The sequence below is a fragment of the Thalassophryne amazonica genome, chromosome 21 (genome assembly GCF_902500255.1).
Source record: "Thalassophryne amazonica chromosome 21, fThaAma1.1, whole genome shotgun sequence".
In the NCBI taxonomy this organism is placed as follows: domain Eukaryota; kingdom Metazoa; phylum Chordata; class Actinopteri; order Batrachoidiformes; family Batrachoididae; genus Thalassophryne; species Thalassophryne amazonica.
In genome coordinates this window covers 18,794,469-18,813,203 of record NC_047123.1, presented here as the reverse complement: position 1 = coordinate 18,813,203, position 18,735 = coordinate 18,794,469, and the positions used below count along the sequence as shown (strand labels likewise).

The following is an 18,735-nucleotide window of genomic DNA, read 5'->3' as shown; positions in this document are numbered from 1 at the left end:
AGGTATGACAACACTCACACAGGCTTGCCAGGTCAGTTGTCAGTACTAACATTAGTTACAACTATGCGTTTACTTCATTTGCCAAAATGAGTCAGCGGAGATCGCATTTACTAGACATCATTAGCCTAGATAGTATTTACTAGATTTTATTAGCTGGACTACCCAGTCTAGTCTAGAAGCAAGTCGTTTGCACTCTTGTTTCTAAAACAGAAGGCTTCTGCAGCTGCTCCTTTGGTCGGCGAGTGGTTTGGGCTTCGGTTTACGAAACCACTGCACGTGCGTGCATGCTCTGACAGCGCATTTTTTTCATGATTCAGTAGAACGGACTCAGGGCAGGAACCGCTGTGGTTTAAGGTCAACATCTCCTCAAAGGGCAACGGAAATATTGCACGTAGCAGAAAAAAATGAGTTAAGTTGCACCAGCAGACACACTGAATGTAACAGTGATGCATTCAATGTACAAGTAAAATAAGACTTCATATTTAAACTCTGATTTAATGCATATTTTAATTTCTTACTCCAACGTTACACTGACTGGTCTGTCTTACTAACTGAAAGAGACGACATAGAGAAAAATCCTCAGGCTGTGTGCGTTGCGCGCTCAGCGGCGACCTCAAACTCCCTCTGTGCAGCAGTGGAACTTCAGCAGCCGAGGGCACAAAGAAACTCTGCTTTCATTAAAATGTTTGCAGAAAATCATCAACCTGAACATTGAAGAGACAGTACACAAACTCAGCTCTATGCAAAATGCAGAACAGCAGCGCCACACTGTGGGCAATAAAGCTCATACCTTGATTATGTAATGTTCAAGGTCCAGTTTTGCACAAAGGAACAATGTAAAAAAAAAATTAAAAAAAAATGAAAGAAAGAAAACTGGTGCCGTGTTTAAAGAGGTCTTTCGAAGATGCCAGTCTCTGGTTTCACATCAAGAATTTTGTCTGAAGCCACAGTTTTTTTTAAGTTCTTCTCCTTCTCTTGTGTTCTCTACTGCAGACTTTGGTGTAATTAAGCATTTTGTCTGAAAAGGTGGAAAAAAAGGAATGTATTTTACAGCAATAACTACAGACTGCCAAGAATGTTTGTTAAATCCTTATTTACACAAAATGCTCTTTTGTTTTCTGTTTAAAAGAAGCTGATTTGAGATTTGTGACCAAGCTCACAAATGATACAACAAAGCGATATTGACACCAGTCAATCCTTGATGATGAAATTCCTGAATTACCAAATTGGTCAACCTCTGTTCACTTAATTGACAAATATAATGTATATTTGAGGGGAAAAAAAAAGGTTCAAATATCTCCCACTGCAGATGTCAGACTGGAATTATTTTCCATCATGTGTATCTTCACATGTTATGCTTAAGAGGATGATATCATCTGAGGCATCAACTAAACATAATTCTAATCATCTTCACCTCAAGATGTCAGCCTGGATTTTTTTTGCAGTGGGTATCATAAGTACATCACATTCTTTATCCCCATGTTTTATATATATATATATATATATATATATATATATATATATATATATATATATATATATATATATATATATATATATATATATATATATATATACACACACACATACACACACACACATTTTAGGAGTCCACTGAAAATGATGTATTTTTGTATTTTTTAAGTTGGAAAATTGGTCGCAATTGATTATTTTAGATTAGTCTTATAAATTTGTACACAATGTAAATGTGCATAATGATTTTTCATGTTACTGTAAGTCTACAGTCACAACAGTGACACTGGTGGCAACATTTTCTGAAATGTGTTTATGGACACGCAGACTTACTGTGCCTACCTGGGGAGAGGATCGTCACCAGCAACATCTTCACCTCCATTAACTCTGGGTTCTCTTCAAAGTCCTTCTGGGCGTGGAAGCTGGTGAAGTGCAGAGCAGGCCACCAGTCTGCTCTTGAGGCCATCTTCAAAGAGACCGTCTCCTTCCAATCGTTTCTGTTTCAACAGACATAGATAGAGCGAGAGAAAGAGATAAACCAACGTTAGCGGCATCACCACTTGATTACCTCATGTCTTACGACCAGTTTACAGGATGTAAAGTATGAGTGAACGAAGTAAAGTGGTGAACATACAGGACTGCGCAAAAAACAACAATAATAATAATAATAATAATAATAATGCCACAATAAAAGAAAGGCATCCTTTAAAAATGCTGTCTACCAGGTTATTACTGCATTCTCGTGCTCCCGTCATCCTCATTACTATCCAAATTTCTGCACAGAACTCTCCCAAAATCTATTCACTTCATCTGCACCTGACATGGGAACTATGTTCAAAATAAGAAGTGTATACTGCCTAAAGTCACTGAGTCGTTCTGCTCACACGATTTCACACCTGCGCACATAACAACAAAGCAGCAGGTGTGGGAGGAGGAGTTTGGAGCAACCATGGAGAAAGACTTTTGGTCGGCAACGAGGAGCTTCTGGAGGACTGAGGCATCTCAGGAGAGACTAACAGAGAACCGTCAGACTGGAGCACCATCTATGGTAGAGGAAGAGCTGGAAGCTGATGGGGGATCATCATCAATTTCCCTGGTGGAAGCCACTGAAGTAGTCAATACAATTTCAATTCAATTTATTGAGGTCTGGGACTGTCTCTAAGGAATGGCACAAAAAAGAGGATCAGAGAGTGTGTGCCAACTACAGATGCATCACACTTCTCAGCATTCCTGGTAAATTCTACTCCAGGGTGTTGGAATGGAGGGTTTGGCTGATACTCTGATGGCTTTTCACTCTCACAAGGATCCTGGAGAGGGCTCGGGAGTATGCCCATCCAGTCTACATGTGTTTTGTGGACTTGGAGAAGGTGTATGATGGGTTACCCTGGGAGATACCGTGGGAAGTGCTGCGGGAAGATGGAGTGAGGGGGTCCCTTCAATCTCTGTACTCACAAAGCGAGAGCTGTGTTTGGATCCTCGGCAGTACATTGGACTCGGTTCCTGTGGGGTTGGTCACATCAGTTTGGTGGGCTCAGGGTCTCATCAGTGCTTTTTGCAGATGATGTGGTCCTGCTGGCTTCATCGGAGTGTGGCCTCCAGCACTCATTGGGTCGGTTCACAGCCGACTGTGAAGCAGGAAACCAATGGATTGCCTACTCCTGGGAGGGAATGAGGTCTTGCCCCAAGTGAAGGAGTTCAAGTACCTCAGGGTCTTGTTCACGAGTGAGAGGACAATGGAGTGTGAGTCTGGCTGGAGAATCGGTGCAGCAGGGACAGTACTGCAATTGCTTTAGCATACCTTTGTGACGAAAATGGAGTTGAGCCAAAATGCAAAGCTCTCTGACTTTACCGGTCAATTTTCGTTCCTACTCTTATTTATGGTCATGACTATTGGGTCATGACCGAAAGAACTAGATCACGGGTACAAGTGGCCGAAATGGACTTCCTCAGGAGGGTGGCTGGTGTCTCCGTTAGAGATAAGGTGAGAAACTCATCCGTGAGGAGCTCGGAATAGAGCCGCTGCTGCTTTGCATTGAAAGAAGCCACCTGAGGTGGTTCGGACATTTGGCAAGGATGCCGCCTGGGCGCCTTCCTAGGGAGGTGTTCCAGGCACGTCCATCTGGGAGGAGACCCCAGTGAAGACCCAGGACTAGGTGGAGAGATTATATCGCCACACTGGCCTCGGGATCCCCCAGTCAGAGGTGGTTAATGTGTCCCAGGAGAGGGAAGTTTGGGGTCCCCTGCTTGGAGCAGTTGCCCCTGTGACCCCGATCCCCAATAAGCGGTTGAAGATGTATGTATGTACACACAAATAAATAAAGTCAGTCTTTAACCACAATTGTCTATCCGAAATTTCTAGAAACATTAGTACATTTTAAGAAGTTCAAGTCCCATCATACTTACTGACACTGTAATTTCTGAATTATGGACTGTAAACACTTCCATACGTCCAAGCTGCAACTCCAGCAGCGGAAGTCCAGCATTCCTAAGATGACGTCTAAGGCACTCTGAAGATCAGCGCTTTGTCCTGGGGGCATTACATAGGAACACATTTTTAAAACAAATAAATAAATAAATAAGTTATTATGTTTGTACTTTATAACAAGAGGTACTATCAGTAGAGTTTAGAATGCTGTAAGACCAAAACCACAAATTTTTAGCTCAGGCCAACATGTACTTGGCTGCTTCGGTCCATTATCGTTTTTAAAATACTGAAGAATTTCAACACACCATTTTCATTTCATGTATGTAAATCTGCACATTTTGTGCAATATTTTCCCATGCAGTATCATTCCACAGTTGTACACGATTCTTGTTTTACATTTTATATTTTGTCTACATTTTACTTTTAGTTGTACATTAAAATTATTTATTTTGTTAATTTCTTATTATCTGTTAATTTGGTTAATAATTACTTGTACCTCGGAAGAGCACCTTTTGGAGTTGCACTCAAATCTCGTTGCAATGCAAATTACAGTGACAATAAAGGTGATTCTGATTTTCTCGTGCAGTTTGCTGTGAAATCACATTTAAAGCATTTTGCATTTAAATTCTTCATTTGGAATTTTGTGTTTTTTTAAATGAGAATGCAGTTTGTTCAACACATTACATACATAAAATAAACTTTATTTTATAGATTGTGAATAAATTTATCACATAAGTCACATTCTCTCACAGTCATTTCATAAAACAAAAAAATAAAATTGGATCATGACAAGTTTGCTTCCTGGATGCATTTTATGAATTTGGGCCCACTTATCAGAAAAATAAATACATTTTGCCATCATGCATGGTTTTGAAGATGCAACCTATTTTTAATAAGATATTTAATTTATTAAAAAAGTCTTGAAGATGATGGACTGGAATCATTTTCCTTCCTGTGGTTTGCAACCTTTATGTAACATTTCAGTGAATTTGTCCAAACAGCTTAGAAGGAGTTGTGATTACAACCTCATGGTCAGACTGTGTGTTTTAATTGCAAAGGATTTAAAATTAGTATCATAATGAAAGTGGCAGAACAGTGTCCAGGTGGCATCAGTCATATAGGTTGGAGACATTACAGGAACTGGCAGGAAGTCATCAACTCCCCAAACCCATCACCCAAAAAAGCAAAAAGTTTGAAGAAGGAAAAAAGAAAGTTTGCTGTGTTTATCAGAGTTACCTGAAAGCAGTAGAAGAGAGCTGTACTCCAACATCAACTCGTGACTTGGAACGAGTACCTGGAGGCCCTAATGACACGGGGGAGAAATAATTTATGGAAGCTCCATCACTGCACCATTTGTGCAAGATTAAGATCTCTAGAACTTTAGAGCGGGAACTGGTTTAATTAGTTAATTAGTTCTCACTGGAACATCAAAGTAAACAACACTTAAAGAAAAAAAAACGACCTGTATTTTTACACAAGAACTGTATCAGACGTTTGCATTTCAAACACCTTTTTAAATATTAACCTCAAACTAGCCTGTGGCAATTCAAGCAATACCTCACACAACAATAACTTTTACTACACAGTTATACCTTTAACACATTAATCAGTTTCTTTTCCGGAGTGTCGTGCCTCTTTAAGTACTGGTATAGATAGACGTGCGCGTTGGGATTGGGAGGGAAAGTGTTGTCATATGCATAGTCCTTCAGGACTTTCAGCGCCTCCTCGTGATCCTCATAGAATTCCAGCATCTGCCAATAACAGAATCAATATTCCCCTTGAATACCATATTTCAACATGCTTATTTCTTAACATAAAGACATAAAACACCCAAATGTGCAGACTGAACTCGGCCGTACACGACACAATATAGTGTGATGGTGAAGCGCATTTCAGAAGACTCGGAGAACACAGCGTACACGTGACAGTGTGCAAGGATTGTCACAACTGTCATCAATACAGTGCTCGAGTGAAAGATAAATAAATAAGTAATAAGGCTACATTTTATTAAGCACTCAAAATGCTACCGTGCGTGCAAAAGATACAATTATTTCCCATGTTTCATTACTTTGTGCATTCATGGAAAGTCTCTGGACTGTGCCAGTTGAGAGCTGAGATACAAAATAATACCCTAAGTTAAACATGTTAGTATTGGGTGTTTATATGGATGATAATACATTTATTGACCACAGAAGAGATTTTGTTCAGTCACAGAGAAACGTGCACGTCAGGCAGCAGTTTGTGCTTTCCAATGGACACGTGCACTGACAAAAGAAGAGCAATTGGTGACATCCACCAAGGGTTGACAAGAACTCAAAATAAAAGATGTGATTCACATTGTGACCCGGACTTGATCCGGATTCCACAACAAAATGCAATAATTACATACTGATCCAGAATGGTCCGATTGATCAAGATGTTGCAATATATTTAATTCACAAGCTGAAACAAAATAGTGTCTTTCTGATGTTGGTTTTACATTGTGATGTCGTATCCGTGAAGTAGTTTTGACATAATCCTTAAGAGTCTACAAAGAAAAATCCTGATCCAGAATCTGGATCCAGATCACCTCCAAAATGTAATGGAGTCTTCTGAGGCCTAACACCAATGTGTGGTAAAAATTTGGTGAAAATCTGTTAAGTAGTTGTGATGTAATCCTCAAAATCCGACAAAGTGAAGCATGCAAATTGAAATCCTGATCCGGATCATCTCCAAAATTTAGTGGAGTCTTCCATGGGCTAATATCTATCTGCGGTGTAAATTTGGTGAAAATCCATGAAATTTTCTTTTTTTTTTTTTTACATAATCCTTCAAAGCCTATATAAAGTGAAATCTTGATCCAGAATTCAGATCACCTCCAAAATTTCTTGGAGTCTTCCATGGCTTAATATCCATGTGGTGAAAGTTTTATCAAAATCCATGCAGTAGTTTTGTCGTAATCCTGCTAACAGACAGACAACTAAGTAAACGCCAATGATTTTATTACGTCCTTGATGAATGTAATTATTATTTTTTGTGTTGTGCACAATTTGTATGTCATGCACACACAACAACATTTCTTATTTGTTTTTTCCTTTTTGCTCTCTGAGGCCCCACAGGTGTGTCTTGGACAACCATGTGAGCTGACAACAGATGCCAAGTGTTACCGGTTCATTCAACGTGCAGTTTCTTATTTTTTGGCTTTCCTTCAGATGCTCCCACTTGTGATTTTAACAGTGGAAACATCTCCACCTCACCCAAATTATTATTAGAGGTAATGAAATTTGCTGTGATGTAATATGAGAAATGCAGCAGTGGCCATGCTGTAGAAGTTTTAAACATCAACTCGCGTTAACGCAGATACTCCATACTCGCTGAAATATATCACCCATTTCCATGCAACCCCGGCATAACACGCATTCCTACGGCATGATCATTGTGTAGTGTATGGCCGGCTTTGGTTATCAACGTGTACAGATCTCTATTGACAGGATTTCTACCCACCTCCCAAGCAGACCAAATAAAACACCGTGCAGCTCTGCAATCTTAAGAGCTGACGTTTCATTCATGAATCAGATTGTTTTGTGCTTACATCAACATAGCTCAGAATGAAAGTATCCCAGATGCCAGGCTGCTTCAAAATCTGTTTTAGATTCACAGAAGCCTGTCTGAAGTAGCTGCTGATGTCCTGGATGCTGGAAGCATCAGAATTATCTAATAAACAATAAAAAATAAAAAAAATTAAATTAAAAACAAAGGCTAAAACATGCCACAAAACTACATCCAGCATTTAGAAGTACCTCATATTTTATTGCAGTAAAGCCGTAGAAATTTTCTTAAACGTCATTAAAAGAGCATTAATTGGCATCACTGAACAAACAAAGAGACATTTTTTTCCCCTAAACATAAATGCAATGGTCAAATTTTTGTTTGTTTTAATAATCATGTCATGAACCAATGAATCCATTATTTGCTTGTTTACAAATTTTAAAATTCTGAGACTCGGTTAATTACATCACAATACAAATTACGTATGAAGTTAAAAATAAACTTTTGCCACAACATGTCCGGGATCTGTTTAAAATGAGGGATTTCAGCTACAATTTGAGAGGGACATTATTATTTGAGAAATTAAAGATCCGAACTACTGTAAAAAGTCATTGTGTATCCGTTAAAGGTGTTAATATTTTGAATAATTGTCCTGATAATATTAAATTACTTGGTACCTTAGTTGGCTTTAAAAGGATTTACAAAAATAATTACCCATTATAGCATGAAGAATTACATTTACCAATTTTGTTATTGTGCTTGGGTTTGTGCACTATTGCTTGTTTGGTTGTGTTTTGAAATTTTAGTGCATTAAGTCATATTGTTTGTGCACATTTCTTTTGTATTATTGTTATGAGTATATATATTAATATATGTATACATTTTTAATGGTATAAGGGGAGAGTATTTACAAGCTTTGCTTCTGTCTTCACCCTTTCGACCACATGTGTTCACTGTACATTGTTCTTTTATGAGTTTTGTTATTGTCTTTGTTGTTGTTCATCTGTGTGCCGAATAAATAAAAAACATTCATTCCTTCATTCAACCCAAATCACATTGAAATATTAAAACTTTGAAAGCAATCAAGCATCTGACTGTTTTGTACACTTTTGTCAGTTGAGATCTATTCCAAAAACTTTTAGCTTAAGAAGTTAGTCCAAGAAAATCAACAGGGAAGTCAACCACAGAGTTAGAAACCCACCATACGCTTAAAACAGCAATGAAATAACACTAACAACCAACTTTTTTCTTTAAACTGTCAACACATTGAGGCTAATTTACACTTAATGTTACACATGGATAGGAACGGAGCCTTCTGTCCACACTCTGTATTCGTTTTGTCCATATTTGTGTCTGTTAGATACAACTGAAATGAAGCATTACCATCCAAATCGTGGGGGCCAATAATAATAATAATAATAATGTAGCCAATAATTCAAGCAAGACGCAATCTGAGGCGAAAGGACACAATGAAGGCAGTTAGCAATATTGTATCTACAGCACTGCCTATGTTATTGTTTCTTTTGCCGTAGAAATATTATGACATCTTCGACTGTTGTTAACATTGTTGCACCCTTTCAAGAGGGTCTGTACTGCCATCTAGTGGATGTTTTGCTCAACATCCGTGACAACATAAAGGACGTGTGGAATTATGTGAGCTGAGACTGTTACACTGCTTGTCATGCATGCAGACATTTATGCACGTAAACTGAGTCTTTAGTTGTACAAAATGCCTAAAGCAGTGATTCATAAAGTATGAGCAGTGGCCCCCTGGTGGGCTGTGAAAATACTGCAGGTGAGCCATGAGCGGTCATTAAAAATGATACTTAAATCAAATCTTTGATTTTCAATTTTGTAATAAGGTTTAAAATTACTATTATAATTATTATGGTGATCAACGTCAGCAGCAGCAACAACAACAAATATGGAAATACTTCATCTTAGTCTCACATGTTGATCAAAATTATGTTTAAAGGTCTCAAAGTGGGCTCTGGTTTTCGTAACTATGAATTTGAGTAAGAGAGAGTGAGAAAGTGAGAAAACACAGTATGCATGTTTATCATGCTACTTGAGTGCTGATTGGATTCAATATGGAAACATTTATTTTAAAAATAGCTGACTGGTTTTGACCTGTGGATGGCAGCATAGCACCACACAACTTGGTTGCCGAATAACCGTGTAACTGATCCAAGTAAATAATAAATGCCGTGGCTTCTTCTGCTGTGTGCTGCCTCACCTGTGTCAGAGTGCTTTCTGTTACACCACAAGATATAATCCAGCAAGCCCCTGTAGGCCTGGATCAGTTTAGCCGTGTTGTACTGTGCCGCCGACTCCTTCCCGTACCGCCAACTTTCCGCTACAGATAACTGACGCTTCGCGTCCTCAATCTGGCCATTCAGCAACAGGTAGAAAGAATGTTCTAGAGAAATCTACAGAGGCATAGCAACAAATCTTAACACTGCTTCAGTTCAATAACGATGTGTTGTGCAATTGGCGGTTAATTAACTTACCATCAGGTAGTTACGAACTCCAAAATTTTTCATTTGTTCATAGATGGTGTTGTAGTCTTCCATCTTTGAATTGGGGTGATGGTGAAGGATCTCAGTCGCAATTCTCCAAACATACTGAGTAGACATTGACAACATAGTCCTTTCTCAAACTGCATGCATGGGTGGGATTAAGAATATAATCGAATGAGAACAACAGCAAGACGTGAGCACAACCAGTGTGTTACCCATTAGATAAAAAAAACAAAAAAAAAAAACAACTCCTGGAATTTACAACCTAGGCTTCATTTGTGGGTTTTTTGTCGTGTATTTGTCATTAGACTGTTAGCTTCTGCACATGCTGTATCAATGATTGTGGGTTAAATAATGCACTAAAAAAATAAATAAATAAATACTGCAGAGAATGGGAAAAAAGATGAACCCAAAAACATGTAAAAGTAGAGTCTAGGTTGCAAATTTCTAGAGTTTTCCTTTAATTACGACATTGAAACTACCATTTCATTTTGTACTTCTTTCGAAATTGTAGATGTGAAATTATTTTGGCCAACTCAAGGGCAAACATATATCAAATTGGACTTCGCACTCACTTTTTATCTGCTTGAGCTTTTACACATTTACCATATTTTCCAGAATGTAAGTCTCACCTGTTAAAAAAAGGGCTCTAAAAAAAACATATATAAAAGTTGCACCTATTTTTGGTATGATCAGCTCATTAATTTGGGATTTTCATGGATTACTGAAGTGTACGTATTATTACTCATATTTATTCTGTTATTTTTGGAGTTTATTTTGTTTAGTGCTTTGACTCCTGTGAAAGTCCAAATATAAATAGTCACTGTAATTATATTATGTATAAAACCGATAATTGGACCTGAGCATAAGTCACAGGACCTCCCAAACTAGTAAAATAAATAAATAAAACTGTGACATACACCGCAAAATGCGCTAAACTTTTGAAGATCTCAAATTTAAACTAAATCAATCAAATCATTTTAAAAAATTCTAAATTAGGATACTTGATATTGAAATTTCTAAATTATGCGGCTTAACCTGTTTATGACAAAATTTTGGGGGGAGCTGTGGAAAAAGTTGCATTAGTAACTTTGAGATTTTTTTATTTTGAGTAGAAAATGACAGTGATACACTTCAGCAACAACTGTTTTTTGCAAATTAAAAACAAGTATTCACACATTTTGCTCAATACTCTGTTGATGCATCTTTGGCAGCAATTTCAGCCTCAAATCTTCTTGAATATAATGCCACAAGCTCGGTGCACCTATCTTTGAGCAGTTTTGCCTGTTCCTCTTTGCAGCACCTCTCAAACTCCTTCAGGTTGGTTGGAGAGAGTCGGTGCACAGCCATTTTCAGATCTCTCCAGAGAGGTTCAATCAGATTCAGGTCTGGACTCTGGGTGGTCCATTCACAGAGTTGTCCTGAAGTCACTCCTTTGATATCTCGGCTGTGTGCTTAGGGTCATTGTCCTGCTGAAAGATAAACCATCACCCCAGTCTGAGGTCAAGAGCGCTCTGGGGCAGGTTTTCATCCAGGATGTCTCTGTACGTTGCTGCATTCATCTATCCCTCAATCCTGACTAGTCTCCCAGTTCCTGCCGCTGAAAAACATCCCAATAGCATGATGCTGTCACCACCATGCTTCACTGTAGGGATGGTGCCTGGTTTCCACCAAACACAACACCTGGCATTCATGCCAGAGTTCTTTATCTTCTTTATCTTTATCTCATCAGACCAGAGAATTTTGTTTCTCATGGTGCCTTTTGGCAAACTTCAGGTGGGTTGCCATGTGTCTTTTACTAAGGGAGTGGCTTCTGTCTGGCCACTCTACCATACAGGCCTGACTGGTGGATTGCTGCAGAGATGATTGTCCTTCTGGAAGGTTCTCTCTCCACACAGGAATGCTGGAGCTCTGACAGACTGGCCATTGGATTCTTGGTCACCTCCCTGACTAAGTCTCTTCTCCCCAATCGCTCAATTTAGACGGTCGGCCAGCTCTAGGAAGAGTCCTGGTGGATCTGAACTTCTTCCAATAACGGATGATGGACGCCACTGTGCTCACTGGGAGCTTCAAATCAGCAGAAATGTTTCTGTTCCCTTCCCCAGATTTGTGCCTCAAAACAATCCTGTCTTGTAGGTCTACAGACAATTCCTTTGACTTCATTCTTGGTTTGTGCTTTGACATGCACTGTCAACTGTGGAACCTTGTATGTAGACAGGCTTGTGCCTTTCCAAATCATATACAATCAACGGAATTTACAGATGGACTCAAATTAAGCTGTAGAAGCATCTCAAGGATGATCGGTGGAAACAGGATGCACCTGAGCTCAATTTTGAGCTTCATGGTAAAGGCTGTGAATAATGTATATGTGATTTTTTTTTTAAATAAATTTGCAACAATCTTAAAAAAAAAAAAAAAAAAAACACTGTCATTATGGGGTACAGTGTGAAGAATTTTGAGGAAAAAAATAAATTTCATGCATTTTGGAATAAGGCTGTAACATAAAATGTGGAAAGAGTGCTATGCTGTGAATACTTTCTGGATGCACCGTACCTTTTTTAAATAAGTTCTAACTGTGTGATTAACCATTAAATCATATTTAATTTAAAAAGAAAAAGTGGAGAATGTTTTTTAATATGACAAATTATACGACATGGGCACGGCCTTCACAATATGACCGCCAGCTTCATGTCCATTTAGCTAATGCAGCATATATGAAAATTATCAAGCTCTACAAATGACTTATGCTTAGAAAATTGTCAAAGCAGTGCATTTAATAAAGTGAGTGTCTTTTAAAGAATATTTTGGGTGTTATTGGCAGGAACGAGGAGACAGCATACCTCTCTAATTCTTGGCACTTTGTCTTTCGATGGGTCTTGTAATATCTGCATGTAGCATGCCATATATTCTGCAGCTTCTTGCCATCGGTGGTGCAGCATGGCTTCTCTGATCTTCTCTGAACAAATTTTTGTAGATTTATGTAACCCATTTTCCTTGGATGTCTCTGATGACGAAAGTAAAAAAAAATATTTGAAGAGAAGAATATGTTTATTTTAAATTACTGCAGGTTCTACATTACATTTACAGATGGTTGTTGTCCCATAATCCATAACACACCTACAAATATGGATTTCACTAAAGGAAGCTTTGGTTCTTTTTCTCTTGTTGGAGATTCATCGTCAGACGAATCGCTTCTGTGTAACTCCTGTTCCAAGTCATCCATAATCAACAGCTGTACTCCTCCCACATCATCTGCAAACAAAGTGACCAGCCAGCAATTTAACGCTTTACCAGGTTTCACAACAGGTGGCAGGACTGTGGAAAATTCATCATTTTAGAAGTAGAATTCTGCATCCTGGAATAAGTTACCACAAGAGGACAAAACCCACATGACTCATCAACATTCTGAAAATACCACATTTTGCACAAATCTGTAAGGATTTCCATCTAAATATTAACAATAATCCTTACGTGTGTGTACGCTGTTTGTTTTGTTGTAAACAAGTACCACTAGAAGTTAACAGACAATCCAATTTATGACAAACTGTATTTTTTTTACTTTTTTTTATTTTTTATTCAACGATGCAAACATCATGGCTCAACACAGGTGGCTTTCTGGTCTTCACTTGTATCCATCACAATACAAAATTTGCAGTGTTTTTCCGGAGTTAATTTTGTGGACTCTCTTACTCTCCAACGCACTGACACATTAGCACGCCATGCTAAATACTAAAAATTTCAAACTGCGTATTAGTTTGTTGGCTTTAGCTCTCGTTATAAGTCATGTTGCATTTGAAACTCTTAACTACTCACCAGTGTTTACAAACTGCTCCCGTAAACCAGCTAACTAAGATTAAATCTGCTGTTACTAATCACTTTTTTTCCGTCATTGCATTTGGTCTTCTTCGTTTCCTTAAGTTTTGGAGATTACAAAGCAGCGTAATAGTGCCTACCGCCACCTATTGCACCGGAGTGGGTAATGTCAAAGCTAGAGTCTTTAACCACGGCGTTTTAATTAGTTCTTCTTCATATTTATTAACGGTTGCACATCACCTGTCGGTGCTTTACTGCCAACACTGGAATGTAAATACAACCCCTGGCAAAAATTATGGAATCACCGGCCTCGGAGGATGTTCATTCAGTTGTTTAATTTTGTAGAAAAAAAGCAGATCACAGACATGACACAAAACTAAAGTCATTTCAAATGGCAACTTCCTGGCTTTAAGAAACACTATAAGAAATCAAGAAAAAAAGATTGTGGCAGTCAGTAACGGCTACTTTTTTAGACCAAGCAGAGGAAAAAAATATGGACTCACTCAATTCTGAGGAATAAATTATGGAATCACCCTGTAAATTTTCATCCCCAAAACTAACACCTGCATCAAATCACATCTGCTTGTTAGTCTGCATCTAAAAAGGAGTGATCACACCTTGGAGAGCTGTTGCACCAAGTGGACTGACATGAATCATGGCTCCAACATGAGAGATGTTAGTTGAAACAAAGGAGAGGATTATCAAACTCTTAAAAGAGAGTAAATCATCACGCAATGTTGCAAAAGATGTTGGTTGTTCACAGTCAGCTGTGTCTAAACTCTGGACCAAATACAAACAACATGGGAAGGTTGTTAAAGGCAAACATACTGGTAGACCAAGGAAGACATCAAAGCGTCAAGACAGAAAACTTAAAGCAATATGTCTCAAAAATCGAAAATGCACAACAAAACAAATGAGGAGCGAATGGGAGGAAACTGGAGTCAACGTCTGTGACCGAACTGTAAGAAACCGCCTAAAGGAAATGGGATTTACATACAGAAAAGCTAAACGAAAGGCATCATTAACACCTAAACAGAAAAAAACAAGGTTACAATGGGCTAAGGAAAAGCAATCGTGGACTGTGGATGACTGGATAAAAGTCATATTCAGTGATGGATCTCGAATCTGCATTGGGCAAGGTGATGATGCTGGAACTTTTGTTTGGTGCCGTTCCAATGATATTTATAAAGATGACTGCCTGAAGACAACATGTAAATTTCCACAGTCATTGATGATATGGGGCTGCATGTCAGGTAAAGGCACTGGGGAGATGGCTGTCATTACATCATCAATAAATGCACAAGTTTACGTTGATATTTTGGACACTTTTCTGATGTTTAAGGATGATGAAATCATTTTTCAAGAAGATAATGCATCTTGCCATAGAGCAAAAACTCTGAAAACATTCCTTGCAAAAAGACACATAGGGTCAATTTCAAGACATAGGGTCAATGTCAACGAGCAGATCTGATTTGATGCAGGTGTTAGTTTTGGGGATGGAAATTTACAGGGTGATTCCATAATTTATTCCTCAGAATTGAGTGATTCCATATTTTTTCCCTCTGCTTGGTCTAAAAAAGTAACTGTTACTGACTGTCACAATCTTTTTTTCTTGATTTCTTATAGTGTTTCTTAAAGCCAGAAAGTTGCCATTTGAAATGACTTTAGTTTTGTGTCATGTCTGTGATCTGCTTTTTTTCTACAAAATTAAATAACAGAATGAACATCCTCTGAGGCCGGTGATTCCATAATTTTTGCCAGGGGTTGTACAAGCAAGTCTGCAAGTCTAAATCATTTTTATATTAAAAGCGTGAGTGTGTGTAATTTTATTTAATAAGTTCATTGTAATTGCATAATATAATTGTAAATACATTAAAAATACATGGAGGACACATGGATTCATTGTTTTCCATTTAAAAATCATAACAAAATACAAGTAATAACTAGAGAGTGCAAACCTCCGCCAAGGCCATGGGGTCACTGACGCCATAACATCTACACGCCGTGGAATCATTGAACCTAAAAAAAAGTCTAACAATGATGTTTACTCAGTAGTAAAAAAAAGTTTCATCTGCTGTAACTGGATAGCATGTATCCTTAGTGCTTGGCATCACAGTTTATTGCAACTTGCACCTTTTCCAGAAGCTACTGTCATCTGAGCACTGATATTGATATTGCATGTACTTATAGACAAAAACAAATAAGAGACAAAATTCAATTTATTATTCAACTAAACTGCAAATATATGAATTTTTAACATTTATGAAACACTTCTCTAAACAAGGCCATAGGGTGACTGACCCTAAAGAGATTCCCTCCTTGGCACAGTGATCTATTCAACAATTCAGTGTTACAACCAAAACTATGATACATACACTTTTCTTTCCTTTATATTTGATATCCTTGACCATGAAAACATACCACTAGATCTTGGAATCACTTTTATGTCTTTATTAGTTCAAAAGTTATTGAATAAAAATTATTTACTGAATCAGTACAGGTTCAGCTACAATTTGTTGTTAGTTGTGCATCTCTAGCTTCATTTGTCACCTCACACTGACACATTTTCTATTTTTCCTATATTTTTGCATATTCTAGATCACCAGATCCGGAATCCGGATCCGATCATCACCAAACTTTGTTGTTTGATAGAACATTTGACTATGTTACACCCTAATTTTTTTTCAAGCCTTTCTGCCTTGTTTTTGTGGAGTTAGAAACTAGAATGTCAAAATTCCCCCTATCCCCCAATGGTGAAGAATCCTTTAAAAAATTCCTGGATCCGGATCATGATCCGGATCACCATTAAAATTTAATCACTTGTTCCTCTTGTCATTTCCAACCACTCCACAAAATTTCATCAAAATCCGTTCAAAACTTTTTGAGTTATCCTGCTGACAAACAGACAAAAAAACAAACGTGACCGAAAACATAACCTCCTTGGCGGAGGTAATAATAATAATGATAATGTGGATATGATAACGAGAACTGAAACAATTTATAAATACATTAAGACAGTAAATTACATAACATTAAAAAATTATGTAATAATAACAGGAATTAAAGGGCTGAGTTCTAAAAAATGTTGAGGTCTAAGGTATAAGGTTCTAAAAACATTCTGTACTCACACACTATTCCAACTCATTATAGAAACTTAAATAAATTTTGTTAGTACCCTTGAAAAATGTCAGCTACCTATTTTATAAACACTACCCAATCTAGAGCCCGTGGATCTCCACGGGCAACACGCTATGAATTTTTCAAGATTACTGTACTTTTTAAAGTTAAAAAAACTAAACATTTCTTACATTAGAAAACGTGCAGTTAATACTGTCTGAAGTGGAAAAAAGTTTACTTAGAAAACTTTGATCTTCATCTGTAAATTAAAACCATAACTTATCTGTTGTTATTTCAGATAATTTCTTGAGTAACATGATAATGAACCTTGGATATTTATTTTTAGACAAATAAAATAGCATGAAAAGTAATGTGTACATTTTTAAGTTTGGTAGATTCATTCATTCATATTTGCATTTCAACCAAGAAAAAAAACACTGTTAATAAATATGCATATATCTCCACACTGGCCTGGGAACGCCTCGGGATCCCCCAGTCAGAGGTGGTCAATGTGGCATGGGAAAGAGAAGTCTAGGGTCCCCTGCTGGACCTGTTGCCCTGCGACCCGTACCCGGAAAAGCGGTTGAAGATGAGTGATGAATGATGAGTGATAATAAACACTTTGAGCGTCTGATGCAGATGGAAAAGCGCTATATAAATGCAGTCCATTTACCATTTATTAATTTGCCTCTCCGGGAACTATCATCTTATCATGGTAGAGAGGTTTCTGTACCTCTATGAACCTGAGAGCTGTGTTGTCTGGAGCCTTCGTGTTCCTGGTAGGGTTTCCCATAGGAATTTGGTCTCAGGCAAGGGGCCAGACTAAGAATGGTTCACAATGACTCCATGGAAAAACAAAGACGAGGAAACATGATCCGGCCCAGAGGATCCCTAGGGCCCCCGTCTGGAGCCAGGCCTGGACAGAGGGCCCATCAGCGAGTGCCTGGTGGCTGGGCTTGCCATGTGCCTGGTCAGGCACAGCCTGAAAAGGCAACGTGGCCTTTCCATCTTCACCCTGTGGGCTCACCACTCACAGGTAAAAGTTTGTGGAATTGGAAACTAGTGTTGATGGGGGCTTTATGCTCTATGAGCGTAGCGCTCTCATTTGGTATTGTTATCAATATTTTTCTTAAAAACAAGACCTGAAAGTTCAGCTACAATTTGCAATTAGGTACATCTGAGATGCAAGCCTAGATTTGATGTTTTGGTGAAAGAAAGCCTTCGTCTACATCACTTCATCATGAAGCTGTATAACTGGAGATACATAATGCAATAGATGCACTATGCACCATTTCTCCAATCACAGCCACAGAAACCTATAACTTCAGCTGGGTTGTCTGGGTGTCTTGGTGGCTTTCCTCACTCTTCTTCTTGCACAGTCACTCAATTTTTGAGAACTATCTACTCAACACAGATTTACCATAGAGTCGCCATACAGTTTGTATTTCTTCACAATTGATGTAAATAAAGTCCAAGACATATTCAATGACTTGGAAATGTTCATGTATCCATCCCCTGACTTATCTGAAGAAAACTGGCAATAAAACTGATTTACTGGTATTATACCAAAGCATTCCATTACTTATGCAACCTCTCATCTTGGCTTTCATATTTTTAATTAATTTATGTAAAGTTGCAGAGATTTGCTTTCAGTCTGAGTTTAACAAAGATAATTTTAATTTAATTTAATTTTATTTGAAATGGCATAAACAAATTAAATGTGTAAAATACTTTGTTCCAATACTTTTGGAGAGCATTGTGTGTGTGTCCCTTCATTTCCTGCATTTTCACAAAAAGAATAAAGGTTTGACAAAGCTTAAAGTGCATTTCAGACCACGTTAAAGCTTTACTTAAAATGCT

The 18,735-nt window shown here is 38.0% G+C and overlaps 1 protein-coding gene across 2 annotated transcripts; it reads right to left on the bottom strand.

The window, feature by feature from the left end:
- Positions 1-339: 339 nt before the first annotated feature.
- On the bottom strand, positions 340-13,860 carry taf1a (TATA box binding protein (TBP)-associated factor, RNA polymerase I, A). Of its 2 annotated transcripts, XM_034162561.1 has the most exons (11): positions 13,759-13,860; positions 13,063-13,197; positions 12,786-12,949; positions 9,937-10,050; positions 9,663-9,855; positions 7,470-7,591; positions 5,491-5,649; positions 5,135-5,201; positions 3,877-4,000; positions 1,816-1,970; positions 340-1,018 (listed from the first exon to the last, which is right to left on the bottom strand). In XM_034162561.1, the coding sequence occupies exons 2-11, from the start codon at positions 13,166-13,168 to the stop codon at positions 957-959; spliced, it is 1,266 nt and encodes a 421-aa protein (XP_034018452.1). In that variant the 5' UTR covers positions 13,169-13,197; positions 13,759-13,860; the 3' UTR covers positions 340-956. The 2 variants fall into 2 exon arrangements, with proteins under 2 accessions (XP_034018452.1, XP_034018453.1); XM_034162562.1 differs by lacking the exon at positions 13,759-13,860 and having other exon boundaries at positions 13,063-13,332.
- Positions 13,861-18,735: the final 4,875 nt, after the last annotated feature.

Coding starts and splice junctions, on each gene's coding strand:
- taf1a (XM_034162561.1), bottom strand. CDS start 13,168: ATGGATGACTTGGAACAGGAGTTACACAGAAGCGATTCGTCTGACGAT. Junction 5,202..5,490: donor AACTGATTAATGTGTTAAAG/GTATAACTGTGT, acceptor CCGTGTCATTAG/GGCCTCCAGGTACTCGTTCC. Junction 1,971..3,876: donor ATTCAGAAATTACAGTGTCA/GTAAGTATGATG, acceptor CTGTTGAAACAG/AAACGATTGGAAGGAGACGG.